Source organism: Gymnodraco acuticeps, unplaced genomic scaffold (assembly GCF_902827175.1).
Source record: "Gymnodraco acuticeps unplaced genomic scaffold, fGymAcu1.1, whole genome shotgun sequence".
Taxonomy (NCBI): Eukaryota; Metazoa; Chordata; class Actinopteri; order Perciformes; family Bathydraconidae; genus Gymnodraco; species Gymnodraco acuticeps.
The window spans coordinates 2,670,838-2,695,402 of NW_022990335.1; the positions used below are offsets into that span (position 1 = coordinate 2,670,838).

The window sequence follows — 24,565 nt, forward strand, 5'->3', positions numbered from 1 at the left end:
AATGTGGACACTTGCTTTGTGGATTCACATAATATAATTCTGCAGTTTCAGAAGCAGCATACACGCACGCATAAGCTGAAATTCTACTGAGATTTTATCTCAACCAACACTTTGATCTTTTCAAACTGAATCTCTCTGGAGCTGGACATTAGTGCAACACAACAGATAAGAGAACAAACTCTGCCTGAATTTGGGTGCTGGAGATATGACAAGCAGAACTATAATGGAAAATATTTTCCTGCCTTTATCAGAATAATGTATACTGTATACGGCAAATGAGAAAACTCCCTGGGGTCATTAGATTATCTTTATTATTAAACAGCTCTGCAGTCTGTCTGTAAATGACCTCACATGGAGAGTGAATAAAGATTGTACTATGTCCAAAACATATCTTCCTTACTTGTCAAACACCCAGGAAAATTGCAGTCCCCATTCTTTATAAATAACTCGGTGATCATATCATTAATGACTATCCTTAGTTTTGCATTTCAATTACACTGAGAATTGGATTCCAGATAGTGATTGGTTTCAGGTTATTATTATCACTGCAGCTCTGTTGAACAAGACGGTGATTGAAGATCATTTGACGGACTTGGTGTTACACATTATTACAAAATGACTTTATCTTAATGAAATTAGCTTTTGTAATGTAATATGGTGTATGCTGTGCCATGGACAATTTATCTCACCCATCCTCTTTAACCTCTGCAGTGAATTAGCTGTCACTATCACAAATAACTATTAGGTTTCCCAGTGTTCATGTTGTTTATTTATTTATTTCAATCGTTTATGTGGTCGGGAAATTGCACATTAATGAACACTTAAAACAATAAATGCGCCAAGTGTAAATAGGCCAGATTTAGCTTTGAGCTACTTTCCATCTGCAGTCCCTCACATAAAACATTAAGAAAATGAAATTTACAAACATAGCAAATACAAATACATAAAATGCAAGAAAAGCGCAAGAGTAAGAGTAGAATACCCAAGTATTTATGACATGGCAATACAATACAGCAGCATCAATACATAAAGTGCAAGAGACTTCTGCCTGTTGTTTAGACAGCAGCAGAAGACATGCATGCTTGGTTTAATCCTGATCCAACAAAACCTTGTTTTCCAGTGATCGGCAGAAAATATGACAACAAAAAAGGTTGTTTTTACAGCTTGTTAAGATCACAGAATTAAACTGTTTTCCTCATGCTTTGCTGAGCATCTATTTATTTGTTCAGATGAGGGAAAAACATGAAGAGAAATCTAAAAAAATATATCTTTATTTATGATCTATCTGGCCTTATAGTTATTAATAGACAGTTTGATCTCTCTAAGAGAAAATAAATGTTATAATGAATCTATTTAATAGTCAATTCTTTGTTTAGTTGCATAACATCCTATATATTTATTCAACAATAATTCTGTGCTAATTGCTGTCTTTAAAAATAATATGACTAGTTTCTCAAATAAGTTATGAATGCATGTATGCTCTGCTTACTGTACAGTATGTGAGTCACCTCCTCCTTCTGTACCCAGGTGATATTGGCTCGTCTTAAAACTTGGAGCATCTCCTCTGGGAGGAAAGATGAAGGACAGGGAGGATAGAAAGTCCTCAGGGCTGGTTTATTGTGTACTTCCTTCCCTCTTACTGTGTTCTCTTGTTATCTTACACTCCTTCTCCATGACCCAGACTTCTCATGCTACCGCTCTAATGCATAAAGAAACACCTTATCTCCGCTTCAGGCGTCACAAGAGACACATTATCTCTGTCTCACTCACTTTTTTTGTCTCATAAAAGAACAGCAATCAGCCCTCTCTTTAATCACTTGTCCAGGCAGTTAGATGTCCAGGCTATACTTGAGAACAAGGTCAATCAGAAAACGTATCAAAACCCACAAACTGAAGCTGAAGTCATACAATCTTCTACTCGACAGTCGCTTTCTAGTGACTTGTGATTGATGCCCTGGGACGTAATTATTGAACAGCAAATCTCTCTCCAATTCATAGCATTAAGAGCATAAAACGGCCACTTGAATTACTCCCCAGGCCAGACTATGACTAAATTAAGGAAGGGAGAGCAAATCTGATGAGGCTGTCTAAAAATACTCCATCATCCGGCGTGAATATAAGAGGCATGAATCTGAGCGATACTTTGATTTATAGTGTCCGCAGTAAATGCATGAAAATTAATTCAGAGAAAATGTCTGCTTTGCTGAAAAGTTATAATCTGAAATAATGTAGATAGAAAGTCAATGTCCTTTGGTGTATGTCATTGGAACAGAAACAGTATGTACTGTAGACTCAGGCAGGGTACCAATGTGTGCTGAGACCTGCTGCTTTCCGGAGAGATTTAAAATACTGTATATACCCTGTTCTTTCCAATCTAAACACTGATGCTATCCTCCCAGAGATTACCACGGTCAGCGCTGGGTCAGGACAGTAGTCACTGTGGAAATGTGTCTCATCAACTATTGGATATTGCTATCGCAATGTGAGATGTTCATGGTAAAGAGAGAACACACACACTCTAAAAACAAATGCCTTGGCTCAACAAAGAAAATCAACGCAACAGTTTGCATCGATGTTTATTGAGTTAAGACAACTTCTAATGAAATTGTCTTAAAGCAACAAAGTTATTTGAGTTAGGGGAGAAGGCTTTTCCTCTACAATCAGAGGTGTTTTTAATTACCACTTACTTAATAATTGGTAGCATAAACACAAGTTTTGAAGTTGATTACTCAAAAGATTAAGTTGTTCTAACTTGTTTTACCGTATGATTTAAAAGGAATTTTAAGTTGTATGTACTTAATTACCATCATTGTGAACACACGTTTTTAAGTTGACAACCATTTATAAATTAAGTTGCTCCAAATATATTGTTTTCAATAGTTTTTTTTCTTAGCTTTTTCATGTGTTTGCTTTTAAAGAAAGAAATTAATTGATTCCACAACAAAAATATTAGGCAATTCACTTTTTATTTTGAACTGCAGTTGTTTATTTCAACACATGATGTTTCAATCAGGAGAGAATTCATTTTGTTTGAACATTTATTGACACATGTCATATGATAAGGTGCATGAACACCTGAAATCACAGCTGACTGCAGGAGAGAGGAGAACCATTTTATAGTTTGGCTGCAGCACGTTGATTGGCTGCTGGAGAATGAGGTGAAATGTAATAGGTTAAAGAGAACGCCTGTGATGAGCTGGTTATATGCAGCTGCGGAGTGAATGTATATACACCCAGTCTTCCTGAAAGAACTTGCGCTGAGCTTCATTTAAATCTTGAAAAAAAAGATAAATAACACAAATTGAAATTGCCCCACAAATAATAAATAAACACATTAGCCATATTACCATGGGACATGGGGACACAGCAAATACATGCTGCCATCACAACGAAGCTAGAGGCCTTTGCATATTTAAAACCAGTGCCAAATATGTCAAATCAAACAAACTCTCAATGGCCACCAATCTGCAGATCACACACATCAATTTTATAAAAGATGTAACAAAGATGTTTGCACTGCTGACAGTCATTATTTCAAACAGTATGAACACATTTAACGCAGAATGCTTGCTCATTCATTTGTTTCCCTCGACCACGATGGTTGCCATCGTATGGTCAGATCCTGGGGTGGGCCGGTCACTGATGAAGGCGATATTCATGTCGTTTTGAAGCACATTAAATAATAGGTTAGCGCATAAGAGATAATGAATTAGGTAATTGCATTCTTTTTAAACTGTCACTCTTAGCGAATTCAGAGCCATTATTACCAGCTGCTAAAGCAACGCTGGTATTGTTTTCACCTATTGAGTCTGCATGTGTGTGTCGTCATGGCAATGTGGTCCTGAAGACACACAGAGGTGCTTTTGAGTACTTTGCCTAGTGTTTAAATGCATGTGGACAGATTTTGTCAATCACAACCATGCAAGTTTTAGTGTACCTTCTCATCTTTTTTGCAGGTTCCATACAATATTTGAACTGGTTAAGTGAAGAAGCCACTTTTCAAATGTTACACTATCCTTTTCCCATGCCATTGCTGTCAACACCTATCCATGCTGAACGTTGCTAAGATATTATTGATTGGGGTGTGGCCAAAAGTGCAATATGCTTCAAAATGTACGTCGCTAAACTCCTTGAAAAGGTCCTCTTCCTTTTCTCCAAGGTACACGACAAGGCAGCGGATGGCTATAGTTCTCTGCGTACTTCAATTGTATTGTGCTATTTTTTAAAAAGGAAAACAAGAGAAATGACCTAAATGAATATATTCTGAATGGATGACTGCCAACAACTTGCATTTCAATGACAACTCTAAATAACGATCCTACCTCAAGAAGCATGTCCTTGATCTGCTTCACCGAGATTCATTTTTAATAAAAAGCGATATCACAATAGTAACCAGTATTTTTACGCTCACAGTAGCCTCTACTACTTTGTATCCTCTCACGGAGCTATTCACAGTTCAAAGGCTGCTAGTTTTGGTCAAACAGCAATTTGCCTATACAGTGCAACTACAAGGCTGTCTACTGTATTTGAATGACAACAGATGACACTCACCTTAAAATGTCCTTTGTATATTTCTATTTGTCTTAACTGTGGGAACTTGTCCAGGCATGTTAAGTGGGAGTGGACTTGAAATCCTTAACTCAAGGTGTAGAACAATGAAGTTATCAAGCCAATTGCATTACTTACTACAACTTGAATTTTGTTTGAAGTCAATTAACGCAGAAATCAGAGTTCAAATTACACACAATATTAAGTTGATGTAATTACCAACATTATTACGTCAACACAACTTATAAATTAATGTTTGCAACTTAAAATGTTTATCTAAATCAATTAACTCACATTTTTATCTTGCAACTATCATGCATTTAATTAAGTGGAGGTGAAAGGTCGCCTGAATTCGTTTTTAGAGTGCACACACACACACACACACACACACACACACACACACACACACACACACACACACACACACACACACACACACACACACACACACACACAGGGATTACATTAAGAAGCCTTGACTATAAAGGGAAAAGACATGGAAATAATGAAATCAAGGTCAATGGTATCACAGCAGCGGATAGTTGCATACATCTGACTTCAGTATTATTCCATATTATTGATGCCATGCAGAAATATTTTCCACAGCAATTTTATTTTGTTCTCACAATTAACTTCAGGAGCAGGGCCACGCCTCAACCACACCTCTTATCACCTGCTAAGATACATATACCGTCAAGACATCCGGCCTCGTTTGTCCCAGTTCTCACAAACCACCCTTCCCTTTTCCCTTCTATTCACCCATTCCCCTTCCTACCACATCCTTATCTGTGAGGATATATTCTAACGCTGTGAGAATGGGTCTGCGGATAGTAAGGATCGACTGAGGACGGCAGAAACACATTACAAAGATATACACAGAGGGGAGCAGGAGGAGGGGGAAATGAAGCACTGTTTATCTCTTGCCTTTTTTTTCACCAGCATCTCATCCATTTCCCCTTTTTAATTATCTTACCAAAACATTAACTTCACTTCATCTCTAATGCTCTCTCAGACATTTCCAGTATGTGTTGTCTTCCTCTGTCTTCCACTTATTTGGTTTTTCCTTTAACACTCAGAAGTCTAACCAAGGCAGGCAGAGGAGGAGATGAATGATGAGTGGACCAGGGGATTTTGGCACAAACCGATAAGAGACAGAAACACACAGGGGCCATGTGAATTAAAGAAGATAGGAGTCCTGCAGCTCCTGCATGGCTGGGCTAGCCAGACAGTGTGGATGGAGTTCAGGAGCCGAATACACAAGGCTGGTCTGACACTCAGGAGCATGCAGAGACAACACATGAACACAGCAGATGGAGTTGTTTAATTTTCGAAGGAGCTGCCATCCTATTTCCAAGAATTACCCCAAATGTCCTTACAACCTGCAATGTCCTTGAAAGGTTGGGAGACAACTGGCACACACACACACACACACACACACACACACACAAACACACACACACACACACACACACAACACACACATCACACCACAACACACAAACACCACAACACACACACACACACACACACACACACACACACACACACACACACACACACACACACACACACACACACACAACACACACAACACACACACACAAAAACAACACCCACACACACACACACACACACACACACACACACACCACACACACACACACACACACACCACACACACACAACACACACACACACACACCACACACACACACACACACACACACACACACACACACACACACCAAGCCGTCTGCTAGAAACTGCCTGGGGAGATTGTTGGCGTTAATGTTCCTGATTAAAAGGTTTGTTAGCATGTGTTAACATTTTAAACAGCATTATGACCTCAAAATCACAGTTTGAATAGAGTAGTATTCCGTGAATGTCATCAAGTGAGTTACCAAAACTAAAATGTCCACAGGTCATTATGTGAACATCACAGATTGGAAAAAGGGGAAGAAATTGGGAAGTCATCTTACTGGAAAGCTATTTAGCTACTTTGCAATATTCAAAAAATAATAACTAGTTCACTAGCAAGGACCCACGCAACAACAATATGTTGGTTAAATATAATTTGTGTGTGTGTGTGTGTGTGTGTGTGTGTGTGTGTGTGTGTGTGTGTGTGTGTGTGTGTGTGTGTGTGTGTGTGTGTGTGTGTGTGTGTGTGTGTGTGTGTGTGTGTGTGTGTGTAAAAGTGAGAGGAGTCCCATGACTGCTACAGTGTTCCTGGGTGATTTACAAGCCACATTTCCATCAAGAAATACAATCTCTTTGCAATCCCGCAACACTTGTATTGTGTCTCTGTCTGAATATCTGGGCGCTTTCTGCCTCCCGCTGTAGATCTGATCCTTTTGTTATGAACCTTGTCACTGCTGACAGCAAACAGAACATACATCTACAGGAGCTTCTGACTCCACTTTAACTATAGGACCATTCTTAGAGATATGATAAAGGCTGTAAAAGGTCCATATCTAAGTCCTGCACAGACAGAATGAATCAGAACCAGAGTCTCTGTCTGATCCTGTCCATCTGTGTTCCTCTGACTGACACCAATGGCTGGCCTCCCCCCTGGCAGCGAGCTCCACTCATCAAGCATTCTGCAACCGGCACTCCTCAGCCTCACTAAACTCTCCAACATCACCCTCCTACACAATATCCTTTGGCTGACTGTGATTGCTCATAATAAAATCAATACAGGGGCGCTGCTGCTGATGACTTCTCAACATCTGTTGAACAGGTATGTGCAGTTTTCATCCAGCACAAACATAGAACACATATACATACTATTTATTATTCAAGGGCACAATTCGATAAGATGGAAAACGTTTTAGTTGTGTGAAGATAAAATGTTCCCCTGCAGGTGAAAAAGTAATAAGGAAACGCATCATAAATGAAAAGTGTTTGTTCTGAAGTAAGATATTAGTTCAAAAGATAAATAAAACTCCAGAGTAAATGTGTGCAAAATTCTGAGAGAGCCATGTCGGTTATAGTGGATGAGATCATTACTATTGTATGCATGTGACTGCCAGTGCTTCTATGTGTGTGCAATGTATTGCTAGTGTGAGTGCGTCTGACTGATTTGTACAATTGTGTGTGTGCGCAAGTTTTTGGTTTGAGCAGTGGCGAGCCGTGACTTTTATACCTAGGCCCTCTGACCCCCACCCCCCTTCCCTCGAAAAATTATTATAGTTATTACGTCACAGCATATACTTCAGTGGAATATAAAAACAACGGCCCGGGGTGCAAAACGCATCAATGAAAGCCACCCTCTACCACACACAACAACACCTGTAAATAACCCAATTTGTGTTCTTTGAAATTGAAAAGGATATTGCATTGTGTTTGTTACTTTCGTTGCAGTTGTATGTCTTAAGTGTAATTTGGCATGCTTTTATTTTGAAGGCGAGTTTACGCTGTTGACAGGAAGTTGTTGTTGCTAAGGAAACAAGAAAAGCTTCACAGCGGGCGGAACTTGTCATAAAGTCTGCGATAACAAAACCTACCCATTTAGAGGAAATATATGATTGGTCAATTGTACTGTCATTTGACATTACTCTCTCGTTCAGTTACTATAGCGGGCCCTCTGTGAATTTACAGCAGGACCACCAAGCTCTCCCGTCTTCACAGTAACTCGCAGAGACGGCTAAAGGAGCTTCTTTCATTTAACCCTTCACATTCAAACAGAAACTGAACAGGCAGATTCGAAGGATTTATTTATTTGGAAATGTTATTTTAAATACAATTAAATCAAGTTATTTTGTTGTTAAAACTAATGAAAAATATTTATAAAAAAATATTTATAAATGTATATATTTTTTTTTTTAATGTTTTTAAATATTATTTTGTAGAATATCTTAGCCGGGCCCTGACGGCTCGCCACTGGCTTTGAGGTACAGTAAGCCAGTTTCATTATTCCCTAGTGTTTACTGACAGATACTGGACAGGCCTCAGTGAGCAGTTCTAGCTTCATTATCCCACGCTGCTACGGGTAGAGAAAGAAAAGGACATGCACAACAACAACACGCACACACACACACACACACACACAGCAGCATCCCACAGGGATATTTAAGAGGGTGCCACAACAGGGAGTTTAATATTTGCGAATATTTAAGACCACATTTTTGCAGCATCAGAATGTCTCCCACGATCTAAAATGAATAAAACATGACTCTCGCACATTTGTTTTTTGTCTAACTCATAACAAACACCTAAGGGTGATACGATTCAATGTTAATTTCCAGGAAACAAAGTTAGTGTTGGAGATGATGAGCATCCAGTTTGTCATGTTAAGTTATGAGCACCTCTGTTGCTTAATGGTGACTTTGTCTTTGAGCAAGGGAGAACTGTAAGAATTGACAGCTGTAATCCGTCACACCACTCATGATAAATCTCGCTGACAGTCGCTGTAGGCATCCCAGTAAAGAAACCTATATTTATAGGCCCTATTACAGTTTAAGGATTATAATTACATTTTTAGTATCTGTTTGACTTTGGTTCAGAGCCCTGTGCTCCTTTCAGAACATTAAAACACTATTTCACTCACCCTTTCCTCCTCCTCTCTGAGGTCCGGCATGGTGCTGATACACAAGCTGATGACCGTCACTGCGACCATGATGACCGACAGGCAGGCAAAGATCTTTCCTGGTATGCCAGACTGCGGATTCTCCACCATATCTCTCAGCCAGTTCATCACCTTCCGGTATCTGGTCTCTTCCACCGGTATACGCTGCATGGCGTTCCTCTGCCTGCACTCCTCCTCGTGGCGCTCCAGCTCGTTCATCTCCTCAATGCGCGTGTACATCTTCCTCTTGCAGCAGCGCTCCATGTACGTCAATTCCACCCCCCAGTAGGTGAGCTCATCGTGCAGGGAGAGGACGCACATCTCCCGCAGAATGCGCAATTTACCCGCAGCCAGGAAGTTGAGGATGACCCTGAAGGCAGATGGCGAGCGATCGAAGAAGAACTCCTTGCAGGCTTCGTCATAGTCGTCGCAGATGCTGGCGATGTCCTCAGGAGACCGGCAGCCACAGAGGCGTCCAAGGCGTGTGAGGGGGAACTGCTCCAGGGTGGTCCAGGGGAAGGTGTAGCGGTGTCCCCCTACGTTGATCACCGCCAACAGGGCGTGGTCGATGGACACCAGGTCCTCCGGCCGACGGATTAATTGAGCCCTCTGGTAGTACACACCCTGGAGAGTGGACAATGAAAAGGTGACATTTTGACAACTTATTTGAAACAATTCTTCAATTTTTTTAAATATTTGATTGTAGTAAAAGTCGTACTCATACCTTGATGGTCTCAGTCTCGGGGATCTCTGTGAAGATCCGGTCAAAACTGCTGTCATCACTGAGGGACAGATTACTGAAGTCATGGTTGGCGTTGCTGATGATGGGCATTGCAGCATCTGGAAAGCTCGCTGCTCCGGACTGGGCAGCTCAGACCAGGTAACGACGGCAGAACGAGTCTACAGATTGATCCAGGCCAACTTTCTGGCCTCAGGAAACAGCAGTCCTTTCCTTAATCACAACCTCCAACAGCTCACGTCAAAGCTTGCACAAGAGAAAAGAGATCCTGCCACAGCCCAGGTCTATTGTAGACGAGCAGATCATAAACATTTCTGTATCTTTCAGTCCTTTTAGCCTCAGAGCCCTTCATAACAAGATGTTCTCCAATGACATATACGATATGGCTTTGGCTTCCAACCAAAAAAGGAAAAACACAGAAAAGGAGAGGAACGAAGAGTACCAGGAATCCTTTTGTCACATTTGAACGTGGGTGAGTTTTGACATTTCCATCAGAGGTCTTCAATAGACAGCGTATCACGTTTCAGCATCAGATCAGTGGGTAATCCCGGTCTGTAGTGAGAGTCTGGAAAAGGAGAGCTCCGATAGAGAGTGGGTTAGGATTGATCAGTGGCTGAAAGCTGCAGAGGATGAGCTGGATGAGTCAATGAGGTGTCCTGGGACTGTGCAGGATCCTCAGTGTTGCTGCAGCAGGATTAGGGAGGACCTGGAGACGTAGTGGCAGCACGCAGCTACTGAGAGAGAAAGAGAAATGTCAGAATGGAGCTATGAGAATGACTGAGGTTAAGACGTGACAAAGACTAGGAAAGAGATGTGTGCAAAGACAAAAAAGGGTGAGGAAGAAATAGTACACCTCAATGAGACTGCAGTACTGTAGGCTCCACCCTCCTCTTTCACTTGATCCCAGTCACACATCAGATCTGCTGCTATAAATGGCCAGTATGGTACGCACACAACTTGATCAGATAGTTATGGTATTTAGACTCAACATCCAATACAGCCAGCATGGATGGTTTATTTAGTATGGGTATTTAAAAGTCTAAAGATTAAGCAGAAAAGAACATTCAGGTCTGTGGTGTTATTCACGCTCAGACTGAGTTTTGGTCGCTGTAAATGGGCAGAGATCCAAGCAACAGAGGGTCCAAAATATTTTTCTTGGCACTACAATTGCCCTGAAACTTGTTGGCATCATTAGATGTTACAGTTGCCCAGAATGGTCCGCTGAGTATCAAAGCCTTAAATAGTTGTGGCTAATATCAAGCTGGGTCCTCTTATCACAGTATTTGTCATTTATTATGTGAATAACTCATAGTTCGTTATGTTCCTATTGCAGAGTTACATACAAAAATACCAGCTGCCAGCATATAAAGAAGTAAGAACTGCAACAACAAAAAAAGGACAATAGACCTTTTCCACAGCTGACATTGTAATGGTCATAGTAGAAAAAGCACAGGCTGCATTCCAGGAAGCCATTGTTGATGCTATCAATTTCACTTGTGTCTGGGCTGCTATGACATGTCAATGCATACCTTTTTGAGGTGTGTTTTGATCTATAGATATAATACTTTGTGCGAGTGGCAGTACAATCGACCAGCTCGACAACCATCTGAGATAAAAGCCACTCTGTGAGGCAGTGGGTGAGAATTGTTTTAGTATTGAGTGGTTTGGTGGCAAAGGATGAAAGAATAAGACCCCAGTTGAAACAGCTGGAATTATCCTTAGAGACTCATTGTTCCTTTCTTCTTGTATATAGCTTCTCCCGATAAAGCTGACTAACATTTGGGTGGCTACCCTGTGATTTTCTCTTGCCAGCTTTTTTTGTGAAAAAAAAGCAATGATAGATTTTCTACACAAGAATCTCTAAGGACAATTACAGACTTTTCTACTTGTTTGTAAATACATATTCAGGTACCTGAGGTCCAAGTACCAATACCACACTGTGAAAATACAGTCTTGCATTCAAAACCTCACTTATATAAAAGTATGTCATTGAGTTTTTCTTGCAATAATACTGCTGAATTCCTGTTTTTGTTGAATGTTGCTGCTGTAGTTATTTTTGAGGAGTTAAATCTACGGCCATGTATCGTATTCTAAAAAAATCCTCATATTTCTGTATCGTCAGAAAATCCAATGAGAACCTTATATCACTTAAAGGTGGGGTAGGTAAGTTTGAAAAACCGGCTCAAGATACACTTTTTGTTATATTCCATGGAATGCTCTTAACATCCCGATAGCAATGAATATCTGAAGTGCTTTGACAAAAAATCCATACAAAAAAGTCATCTCTGGAAGCCGTAGTACTGTAAAAAGCACGACCAATCATCTGAGCCGGCACGGCTAAAATAACTGGATGGCCTACCTGCCTGTCAGCCTTCCATCTGTGCACAAACTTATCTCGTGCCCTCATTGGTCATGTGCGCGTTCCTGTGTGTTGGAGGAGGGACTCTGTAAGGAAGTGGCAGATTTTTTCCGGCTGTGTATTTTCAAATTCTAGCGCACTCGAGCTGGTTTCTCCAAAAGGACCTACCCCAACTTTAATATTTAACTTTTCATGAGCTAAGAAATACAGCCATAGTTTCAGCTTTGTTATGATGCCTAGTTATGCTGTGTGCTGCTATAGGCTTAGACTGTTGGGAAGCTCACCTTTCTCCTCTCTACTTTATCAGTGTCACGATCTGTCTTTATGGTGTTTTGTCTTGTCTTGTTTCATGTTTTATGTTGAAAGGTATTCACTTCATGTCTTGCCTGTTTCTGTCTGCGTTGTGTCTTGTTTAAATCTGTCTGTGGTTCCCGGTCGTTAGTTTCCCTGGTGTTTCTAATTTACCCGATTGTGTTCACCTGGTATCCCTGTGTTTTCTCCTCCCTCCTCACCTGTGTCTTGTTTCTGTGATTAGTCTTGTGTGTATTTAAGTTCTGGTTTTTCTGTCTATCTTTGTCGGTTCGTCTTTTGTCATGACTAGTTCGTCGGTGAGTGTTCTGTTTTGTCTTTGTTGTTCACCTTGAAATAAAGGAAGTGTCACTTTAATCTGCATTTGGGTCCTACCTGCTTCACACACCGTGACAGTCAGTGGTGTAAAGTAACTAAGTAGATTTACTCAAGTACTGTACTTAAGTACAATTTTGAGGTACTTGTACTTTACTTGAGTATTTCCATTTGTTTCTAGTTTGTACTTCTACCCCACTACAATTCAGAGGTAAATCGTGTACTTTAACTTGATTTAATACCTATATTTTGCAGATATGGATTTATTATGTGAAATATAATCTAAACTTAAATAAGACTTTAGTTCCACCTGGAGTCAATTCAAAAGCTTCCCTGCAGCATACCAAGTCATTAAAACTAGCTATACCTTGCAGCATTGATGCATCAATAATTATAATAAAAAAACATGATATAAATGATTCTGAAATGGGCCAATCTGCATAATGAGTACTTTTACATTTGGTACTTTAAAGGGGACATATCATGCAAAATGCACTTTTGTAGGTCTTTTATACATGAATATGTGTCCCCGGTGTGTCAGGGAACTCACCAAGTGTCAGAAAACACAACCCTCTCTCTTTTCCTCCATACCCAAATCCAGTGCTTGAATTGGAATGAAAAAGGTGCCAGTACTCTAAAATCAGCAACTTTTTCAAGTCAATTTTATATATACAGCCCACAAACAAGAATTTGGCTACTATAATGCTGGTGGGTTTGTCTCTTTACTACTGTATATTTTAGAAAGGTTCACTGTACTTAACATTTTTTATGATAGGCAGCGGATATGGCTAAAGCTCAGTAAGGTCAATATTAACTGAAAATATAGCAATCAAAGTCTAGATCTTCTGCTGAAGACACATGAAGCAGAGACCTTTCAGGTGAGAGCCCCTCTGGTGGTGTTCAACATTAATGACAAGGAAACAAAGCTCTGGTCAGAAGCATTTTTTATAAAAAGCTTTAACAAAATTAAGTATTTCTGTACATTTTGAATGCAATCTAACTTTCCAACTCAGAAAACGAAAAACGAAAAAGTGCCAAAAGTCTTCTCACATGGCTGAGCTGCTTTGCAATATATTTCACCACTGAAGAATACAAATATGTATAAAGTAAACTATGATGCAATTTAACTTTCCAACTCAGAAAAATGATAAAGAGCATGAACAAAGAACATGTAAAAACAAATGCAAAATTTGCACAATCTAAAATGAGAAACTGTAACTGCAAGTAACAAAGTCTGAGCCATGGTAAAGAGTTACATTGAACACCAAGCTGATCAGATAACTCCCTGGTTGGTCTGAAGTCCTTCTATCTCCAGGATCTGTACAAATCGGCACATTATGCCAAAAGTCTTCTCACTGGGTGAGCTGCTTTGCAATATACTTCACATTGTTAGAAAAGGCTCCAGAAGGCCTTGGGGACATCAGTATCAGGGGCTGGAGCTGGACAGGCTCTTTCATCAGCACTGCTCCTTCCCTTTGCCAGCCAGGACCTCACATACTGTTCCGGATTGAACTGTCCTAGTGATGGTCCATTACATTTAATGAAAACCAGGCTGGACAGTCGGCTGACAGAGAGAGCATTCCTTTTTGCAGTAAGGATATCGTTCATGCAGCTGAATGCCCGCTCACACTCACTAGTGGAGACAGCGATGGTTCGGACTGCTTTCAGTAGAGGCTCCATGGCAGCAGGTGTACGGGATGCCCTGGTTTCCTTGTATTCGCGAAAGCCCTGAACAGTCTCTCTTCTGTCCACTTTCAGCACTTCGCACAAACGTAGCACCTCTACGTCCCCATACTGTACGTCTAACTCCTCTTCAGGCCAACTTCCAGGATGGATAACTTTCATGTCCTGGATTAGCTGATTGTCCCGGGCCTCCCGGCCATGTAATGGGATTTCTCTTGTGCTGACATGAGAGGAGGTTGTGGAAGTCATTCTGTGTCTCAGATTCTCTACCATACTGCGGAAAAACTGACCTGCATGAATCTGTACAAGCCTGCCATTCTCACGCAGGGCAACACCCTTGAAGGACTTCTCAGCTAGAGCTGTATGAACTGTAGTCATGTGTGGGCCAGGCATGGTGACCATGGATTCAAAAACTCGTATTTCTCGAGTTAAGAGCCTATCTGCTGTAGGCAGTGTCATCTCTCTTTTTTGGAGTTGCCGAGAGAGGTCGCTGAGCTCTGTGAGCGCATCGTACATCAGTCCCAGATTGCTGACAAACGTTGCAGATGTGAGCACATCATCCAGGCCCTTGTACTTTGCTCTGTCTCTGGAATCCCTGCTCGTGTCGTTTGCAGCATTTGTGAAGTGATCATGAAGCACTCTGTAGTTTTCCCAGACTGCTCTGACGCTCCTTTCACTTGAAGCCACCCAGCGGATGGACAAAACACGCCCTATCACCAGGAGACGCTGTCCGACTGCTTGCGCACACTGCGCTAACTGCCTCTGATTTTTGGGGGAGGCATGGAACAAGGAATAGAGTTTGTCAAAAAAGATCTGGAAATGATTGAGCCCTGAGACCTCCTTGACCACATCCCCAACTGCCAGCTCTAGACGATGATTGGAGCAGTGCCACACAAACAGGCTTGGGAATTTACTACACAACTGGGTAGCAACGCCTGTTCTCTTCCCTAGCATGACTGAAGCCCCATCACATGCAAAAGAAACGAAACACTGACCTAAAAAGTCCTCGATGTCATCAGCCGTTGTTCCATCCAACTCGATCAGCTCCCAAAAAAACGTTTCGGGCTCAGCATCAGCTAATGCTGAGCGTAGACACACAACAAGCACCGTTTTACCACTAATAGTGGTAGATTCATCGACCAAAACACAGAGTTTTCTTTGGTTTTCTGTAATGTCTTTTGCCATCTTTTTCTTCAGCTCATGAGCTATGTGGTCGATGATTTCGCCACAGGTTTTATTGGAGTGCAAAACCCTGCCCACGTTCAGCCCATTCTATTTCTGTACATTCAAATCAATTGGCATGTCTGTGAATGGCCGGCTATGTTTGCCAATTTTATATGCCGTTCGAAAAACTCTGATAGTGGTGTCTAATTCAGATTTATGCATAGACTGCACTTGATGTTGAATAGTTTCACATGAAGCAGATGTAAGGATGTCAGCAGCTTTTACATGGGCTTGTGATTCTTTATGTTGATTTTTTTTCTCAGGCTAGCTTGTTGTTTGCCCTTGTCAACACCGAAATGAGACACTGCACACTCACCCCATTCAGTTGACAGTTTCAGTCCTTGTCCAGTGTGTATTCCCAAAGATTTGACATCTCTGCATATCCGACATCCTAGCTTCTTATCTTTAAGAAGGAGCCATGCATTGGTCTTGCAAAAATATTGCACCTGGTCCGTTGTCCAGCAGTCAGGTGCATCGCTTTGCCCGGTGTTGGTGGTGGCAGTTGAGCCAGCAGCAGCTAACGTTAGAGGCTCTGGAGGAGGCGGCGGAGCTAGTGCTAATGCTAATGCACTAGAACTTGGAGCAGGAGGATCAACCAAAGAAAGCTCCCCATCAGACACAATTTCCAACACAGGCACAGCATTCTCTGTATTTGAAGTTTCTTCCGGCGACAACCGCTGTCTTTTTGCACTTTTATTAATCCACGCTAACATTTTAGAAATGCTAATTTGTGACGTGACTTGCTTTCCTTCTCTCGGGGGCGTGCCTGCTCTGTTCTATCACTCTACATAGCCACCCACTGGGTGGGAGTTGCACTGCATAAACACAACACACGTGCATCTAGGTATGTAAATTGTAAAGCATTAAAACATGGTTTTACTAACAGTTTTTAGTATGTTGTTACTTCGGCATTATTATTATTATTATTATTATTATTTTGAAACGTGTATTACTATTAAATCACGGTCAAATAGGTTAATTTTGACATAGTCGTTTCCACCACAGTATATACATGGAGAAGATAAGCCCCGCCCCCTCTCCAGCACGTTCTGTTTGAATGACAGGAGTAAACAGCTGACAGCCGCTGTGAAACTCCAGCGGTTAGAGCGATGAGAATGTCCGTTCGGCACCTCATGACGCATCTACTGAGTACCGGGCGGCTGTATATATATATATGGATGTATAATAAGAACGGCGGGAGAGTGTTGAGTACTGGCACGGTGCATGAGTACCGGAGTACCGCCAGCATGCCGGTACTGAGCAAGAAGTGCCGGTACTCCATGGGTCAGAACCAGAAGTGCCGGTACTGCGTACCGGTGAGTACCGGCCCAATTCCAGCACTGCCCAAATCTCTAAAAACGGGGCTGCAACAGAGCTGATACAGACTGATACAGATTTGAAATATCTCTGAAGTCAGAAACAAGGAGCTCCGCCTATATGGGCAACTCTCCACCTATCAGGGGAATGAGAGGTTGTGTGGCATGGTAACAGCATGGTAACATGACGCTCGTGCCTCCTTTGCAGGGGGGCGAGATCAGCTGCAGCTCATTTGCCACAGAATCAGCCCTTGCAAAAACAGGGCTGGAAAGAGCAAAATGAGGCATGGCTAAAATGCATGATCTGTTTGGTATTTTGAAAAAAAAAAACTTCACAGATATATTTTATATAGGTATGGCCCTACAATATATTATTCAAATATAGCATGATAGGTCCACTTTAAGTACATTTTGATGCTAATACTTTTGTACTTTTACTTTAGTCACATTTTGAATGCAGGACTTTTACTTGTAACAGAGTATTCCTAGACTTTGATACTTAGTTTTTCTGAAGTACAAAATCAGAGTACTTTTACAAAACCTCGGCTCTTATAAGCACTTATTTTCCATAAAATAATTGTACTAACTCAGCATCTAGCGCATAATGCCCTGAGTTTTAAATAAGTAAATATAAATATAACATTCACATTTTATTTTTTTTTCATTTGAATTGTCGATGTCGATGTTCCATTTTTTCCTAAGTAATTGATAGGTTTCTCTAAAAGTTTTGCCTGGTCCACTGCAAGGATCTAAGGACAGGGGGTGACATATGTACACTTTGTAAAGCCCCTCCGAACAAATGTGTAATTTGTAATAGTGGCCTAAATAAACAGCATTTTATTGATCAATTGATTAAGATCAATGGTGTTGAGTAAAAAGGACAATATTAATCTTTAAGATGTAGTGGAATAGTGGTAAAAAGTTGTATAACATATAAAATGCTCAAGTAAAGTCATAGCACATCTCAATTGAACCTAAGTAGAGTATTTGAATATAATGTAAAGTTACATTCCACCACTGGCAGGCACCCATACAACACTCATCTGTCACTGCCAGCTGTGACTCACAGCCCTGAAGGTGTCCTGTAAGACGAATACAGAGTCTAACAGGCCTGTGCGTGTCATAAGTACAGTAGCACTACATATTCTGTTCACAACAGCTTATATAGAGCAGGAATATTATCATCAGTATTGCGATTATTCTGCTCATTGACTATTTACAGTTGTACCCACAGGCTTATTGAATGTGTGATTGGACAGCAGCGACAGTTTGAAGCATTGGGCCGCACCAACAGGCTTCACTTATTCAGATCCAGGAGAATAGGATCCTGTACTGGAGGAACCAATAAATCACCTTTGTCACAAGAGCTGTGCTTAATTTCCATCTCACCGGGTGGAGGAGAGAGCATGATAAAGAATGTATTAATCGATTTGTATTCCCTGTAAATGTGGCCGTTTTTTCGCGGTGGGACATTTAATTGAGTTATCAGCTTTGCTATACCTCCCCCTGTTCTCCGCTGGACACAAGTAATAGACTGTGAAGCGAGGATAACAGAGGAAGTGGAGAGTAAACTTGCTTTTTTATTTTATAATTGGAGTTGTTATAACATGTGAAGGTGGAACGTTTTGCAAGATTCATTTACTTCGAACATATATACATTTAAAAAGTACTCAGTTAGTCCTGACAGAGAAGAGTGGTTGAAAGATGTTGACTTGTTAATGATTTAACCACTAAAATAAAGGTTCTTTAAATACCCATCTTCATTGTTGATCGCCATCCTGCTTTTTCCACTTTTTCCAAAAGCATCCAGCCCACTTTTCATTTACAGTTGAGTATACAGAAGAACCAGTCAAAATAGTATGGAACTAAACTTTGCTTCTTTGCTTTTTTAATATGTTTTTGTTATATTATACTGTCCTCTGCAAATTGCCCCCTCAGCAGTTTATATTAATTTGATTGGAATCTCAAATAAAATCACATTTTAAGTTTTGTATGGGCAAATACAAATATCAAATCAATTATCTTTCCTACATGTATTTATGTTTCTATGTACATATTTAGTTTGTGATTGAATCATGCATTCAGTCTGAGAGCTTATGTTATATTCATAGGCAAACTGCATTTGTCAGAAGCTAGAGAGCATCGTCTCTTATGGATTCTCCGTCTCCCTCTCTCTCTCAACTCTCACACACACACACGCATACATGCACACGCACACGCACACACACACACCCATGCACACGCACGCGCGCACACACACACACAGGGACTATTTTCCATTATCAAGCTTGGACCTTAATACGATTGGTTAATAATGGGCAATGAATGTGCTTTTCATGAACTAATTGTGTTTATGATGAAGTGAATAGAAAACATAAAATGGGACAGTAGTCACATGTTATTAAAGGGCATCATTAAACCCCTTCCTATTACCATTATTGCTTTCTCATTTTGCTAAATCAAATGTCTATCTGTATCTTTATTATTCTACTGTATTTGTGGAGATGAAAAGAAAACAGCATTCCTTATTTTAAGTAGTGGGACAACATTACAACTTCAGACAAATACCTTCAAACCCCCAGTAACTTATGAAGTGCATCTTACCATCCTGAGCCCGGCACACGTCCCTCATAACGGCCAAATCAGCTCGCTGTGAAATCCCTGTGCCGCCTTGCAGTCCCCTCCGATCATTCAACACTAAATCAGGGTGTCCGCGATCATTCCCAACCGCCACATGTTGTAATAATAACAGCTATACCTCTCCGGCTTCCCCATTATCCGAGCCGGTGCAGGGTGCGCACGGAGTCTGAACATACCAGAGATGGAAGCGGGTACAGGTCTGGTGCGCTGAAAAGTGTCCCGTTACAGCTCGGTTAGTGGCGCTGCAGGAGGAGGAGGAGGAGGAGGAGGAGGAGGAGGAGGAGGAGGGGGAGCAGCAGGGGAGGGGGGAGCCGGAGCCGCGGGGCACAACACAGGAGAGTTCAAGTTTGCGTAAAGGTGACACAAATGACCAGGAGTAGCCTATGTGAGTGTCTGAGCTCCAGATTAGACAAAGGTGGCATTTTACCAAAAATGGGCAGAGAGCGTGCACTCGATTTCTCTCCTTTCCTTTTAGAAAATCTGAAATTCAAGGACACTGAGGAGATGCTCTCAACCATGTTTCCTGCCCTGATCAGGGGGCGCGGTTACCTCCCCATTACGTACAAGCAAGTGTTACATATACACTTGGGCATTACAGCGTTACAATTGAAAGTAGAAATATAAATAAATAGTGGAAACATGTCTAAAAACACCATGTCAGTTAATGTCTCGTTGTATAACTCTTAAACTTAATTCTAATATTTTAGTCTGAAAAAAGTATGCAGTAATAAAGTGTCCACATTGTCATTTTCCCTGGGACTTGCACAGTACTAAAATAAATGGATTTTGTAAACTGAGTTGGTTATTCTCTATGAGATGTGTTCTGTCCTATGTATTAACTCCCTTTCAATTATGGGGTTGACTTGCTCTTGTTTTCTTTGTGTTTCATTTGTGATTATACTTTTTAAGTTTTTACTTGTCTTTATTTGTTGTTGCAACACCTGCATTTCCTCTCTGTGAATCAGTAAAGGCTTATTTTATCTTATCTGAGGAGACAATATACATTGGATGACAGGGGCACATGTGTTACAACAACCCAAAACAATTCCATTAAACACACTGCACTATTAAAAACGATGCAAATATAAAAACACAAATGTGCAAAAACATGCAAATGAAGAGACGAGAGATGTGCAGCATTTAGAAAACATTCACCAACTTGCTGATACATGCGCTGGGATATACTAAAAGTGCTGTATAAACAAAACGCTGCAAGAAGCTCAAAACACAACGGAAACGGGCACACTAAAAAGTGATGCACACCGCTGGCACCAGAGCGCTTGTCGACGTTCGGGGATTATGAAGTTGGCCAACTGTCACTGGAAACTGACCTAAAATTGGCTTATGATTACTTCCAATATATGTTTTGGGCCATTGTTGCACATTTGCAATGGTCAGCCACCATATTAATGTCCTTAGTCAGAATAAAACATCTACTTCCAGCAGTTCTTTTCATTGTATTCTTTGTCTGGACATTTTCCAAAGTAAATATAATACCTTTACTTTATGCTACTAAATCATCTCTAGCTTCTGTAAATGTAGTATGTGAAAATTCATGTATGTACAGTTGCAACATACTGTCTTGTGTCATATTTGCTGCGCCCAATGGCACAGAAATATAAGCTGCCACAGATACAGTGTTGGATCACAGATGCACAGATCTCTGTCCACACAGAATCATCAGGGCAGTGATATATCAAAGTGACACTGAACAGCTGGTCAAACTTTTGGCTGTGCCTCAAGTCAATAGACCTCAGTGTACAATGCTGACTTTGAAAAACACAGTCAGTTCCAGATCAGCACCTGCTCTATATCATGCCAACCTCTGCAAGGCTGACCCTGAATACAAAAAATAGCTAACAGTTGAGAATAACTTATCAATATGCTTGCAGATTTGTCTACGTTGCTGGCCTCACACACACACACACACTCACACACACTTTGTTCTTGAGAGGCAGCTCATTAGGTTCCATGCGCCTGAGGGAACCGCTAAAACAAGCAAACACTTTGTCCAGGCCCTTATGGCTGCTAACGGAGCAGACAACACATTAGTGAGGGTAGAGATGGAAACTGAAGAGGTGGGGGTCTCTGTGTGTGTGTGTGTGTGTGTGTGTGTGTGTGTGTGTGTGTGTGTGTGTGTGTGTGTGTGTGTGTGTGTGTGTGTGTGTGTGTGTGTGTGTGTGTGTGTGTGTGTGTGTGTGTGTGTGTGTGTGATAGAGTTATTGAATCCCTCCATCACTATTCATTAACCTATGTGCAGCATATGCCCTGGGCTAGTTAGTGTATGCAATGTGAGACAGATCACACACGCTGGGCTCTTAGTTTTTTTTTGCTTTTGACAAAGGGGATTTAGGAGCCCATTAATCCCCCTCACTGAGACAGTAATGACATACACCTTTTTGATTCTGTCTGTCATTTTCCTACACTTTAAAACAAATTTACCCACAGGCAGAAAGAAAGAAACACTCACACAAAGACAGTTATTTTCTTCAATCTGGATTTTGCACAGGTGGCAGATAGGGAACATCCCGCTCCTCCAACATTGAACCGGCTAACTGGTTTATGTGTAGCACCACCCCCAGCACTCTCTCTGTTTCCCTGCCTCATTGTTTTGTATTAATCTCTCACACACCCATACCTGCAGCTGCCATCTCACACACACGTGTGTGTGTGTGTGTGTGTGTATGTGTGTATGTGTGTATGTGTGTGTGTGTGTGTGTGTGTGTGTGTGTGTGTGTGTGTGTGTGTGTGTGTGTGTGTGTGTGTGTGTGAGATGGCAGCTGCAGGTATAAAGGTACACACTCCGGAAACCAGCACACACAAAAAAACACACAAAGATAGCCGCAGCCCTGTTGCTACTAATAGCGAGCCTCAATCTAGCGGATTAAGAGTTTAATCCCTCACAGGCAAGAGGGGCTGAGATGAGATTGCAGCAGCCGGCATGCAGCCGAGTCAGATGAGCAGGGTGTGAGGTGCGTGCAGGAGACGAGCAATGACTTACTCAGCTGTTTCCACACACACTTTCACTCCAATGGCCACCTTAAGGTCCCCCTCGATGGTTTTTCCACCTTAAAACTCTCTGTTTTGCCTCTCCTCACATTTCCCAGTGTCTCATCCCTCTGTGTGATTCTTTTACCGCCCTCCCGTGCTGGGATATGTTTGATCTCAGCACTTGGAAGTTTTGATCAGGTTAATTGCTCTCTCGGAGGACGCTGTGAGTAGACGGACGGGATGGAATAAAGAGCAACGGGAGGGGGCTCAGGCAAAAAGAGAGTGCAGAACATGGAATACAGGAGGTGAAGGGGATAAGGGATTTGTTTGGGAAAAGGATGACAACGGGGGAACATCGCAGGAGTGAAATTAAAAGGACAGGACAGGTTGATAAAACACTATGGTGATACAAGAAGACTATATGTCTCTGACAACAAGATAATTATTAATTAATTAATATTCATGTTAATTAAACGTCCAAACGCTGTCTGATCTGTGTTTCACCTGAAACTGTCACTGTAGACAAAAAAAACATGAGACTAAAACCAAATCCCTCGGTTTACAGAAGACTGATCTGGTACAATGCCAGGCCAAACTGTAAAAGCCACAGTATCGAGCAACTACGAGGCTGTACAGATGAGGATTCACAGCAAAGGTGACAAAAACACAGTTTTTAACACATTCAGCCACAATGACCTTGACAAACAGCTTAAAGACACAGTCTAACTGGATGGTCTTGGTATGAGTGGCTATCTTTACTGAATAAATAGACCGATTAACAATCACCTTGCTGGAATTTGAACAGGATTTCAAGAAAAATAAGAGCCTACAGCTATGCTTCTGCTACAGCTATTTGAGATACATGTTGCTAACATGCTCACAATGATAATAAAACATGCTGATGTTAAGATAGTAATGTTTACCATGTTCACCATCTTAGTTTTGTGTGATAGCATGCTTACATTCACTGATCAGCACTAACTAAACATGTGATTAGATCATTTGGGTATATGTGCAACTCCAGGGAATCAAAGTGATAACAATTCACTGAATGTATGTAGCAAAAGTCACAGCAACCCATCCTGTAACTGAAGTGTCAGGGGATCACCAAAATCAATAGAATTACATTGAAATACATCGTCTGGGCCCAGGAGTTCAACAACTTTGAATCCCTATCTGATCAAATCAGATTTGGATTTTGGGGAGTTCAAAACCAAAAAACAGGATTAGGATCACTTTGATATCCGATCAGATCAGGAAATCCAATCCAAGCTTTAATCTGGATCAAATCTTCAAAACGGGTAGTTCAAACCGACAACACAGGATTGGGATCAGTTTGATCCCAAAAAACTGGATTATCCTGATCCCACCAGAGGGGTGGATTTCCAGTAGATTACCAGGGCAAAATGTACTGTACAATTTATTTTAAAATATGTTTCAATTTAAATTAGATGGCAAAGTTTGTTAACTGAAATAATACACAATTTTTAGCCTTCATGGGAAATACATTTTATTTTTCCATTTTTTGCTCACGTTTGTGGTGGCCTATTTTGTTTTCAACCAAATGTTGATGACATAAATGTTTATGCTCATAAAAGTATCACAACAAAGATTGTCAATCACAAATGTAATTTAGATTCAATTAAAAATATCTTCAACATAAAAAAAGTCCATCATCTGTCATCACCTTTCAAAAGTAATAGGCTACATGCACAGTCACTTCCGCATTCTACTCATAGCGGCCGATTCATTTCCTGTTTGAAAATGACGACCTTCTACACCCGCTGCCTACAAGAGCTTCCGAAATTAAAAATGTCAGATGTTCATCGGATTTGCCGGACGACTAAAACCCCAGCCAGCAAACTCGATAAAGTCTT

General features: G+C 41.1%; 1 protein-coding gene across 2 annotated transcripts in view; it reads right to left on the reverse strand.

The window, feature by feature from the left end:
- kcng4a (potassium voltage-gated channel, subfamily G, member 4a) overlaps positions 1–19,906 on the reverse strand; it is a 42,517-nt gene extending 22,611 nt beyond the window's left edge. Inside the window, exons 1-3 of one of the 2 annotated variants that reach the window (XM_034223307.1) lie at positions 19,662–19,906; positions 9,837–10,582; positions 9,095–9,736 (exon numbers count right to left, since the gene is read on the reverse strand). In XM_034223307.1, coding sequence (XP_034079198.1) covers positions 9,095–9,736; positions 9,837–9,944 — 750 coding nt within the window. In that variant the 5' untranslated portion in view covers positions 9,945–10,582; positions 19,662–19,906. Of the gene's footprint in view, positions 1–9,094; positions 9,737–9,836; positions 10,586–19,661 lie in introns of both variants that reach the window. The other variant, XM_034223306.1, reaches the window with a different exon arrangement.
- Positions 19,907–24,565: the final 4,659 nt, after the last annotated feature.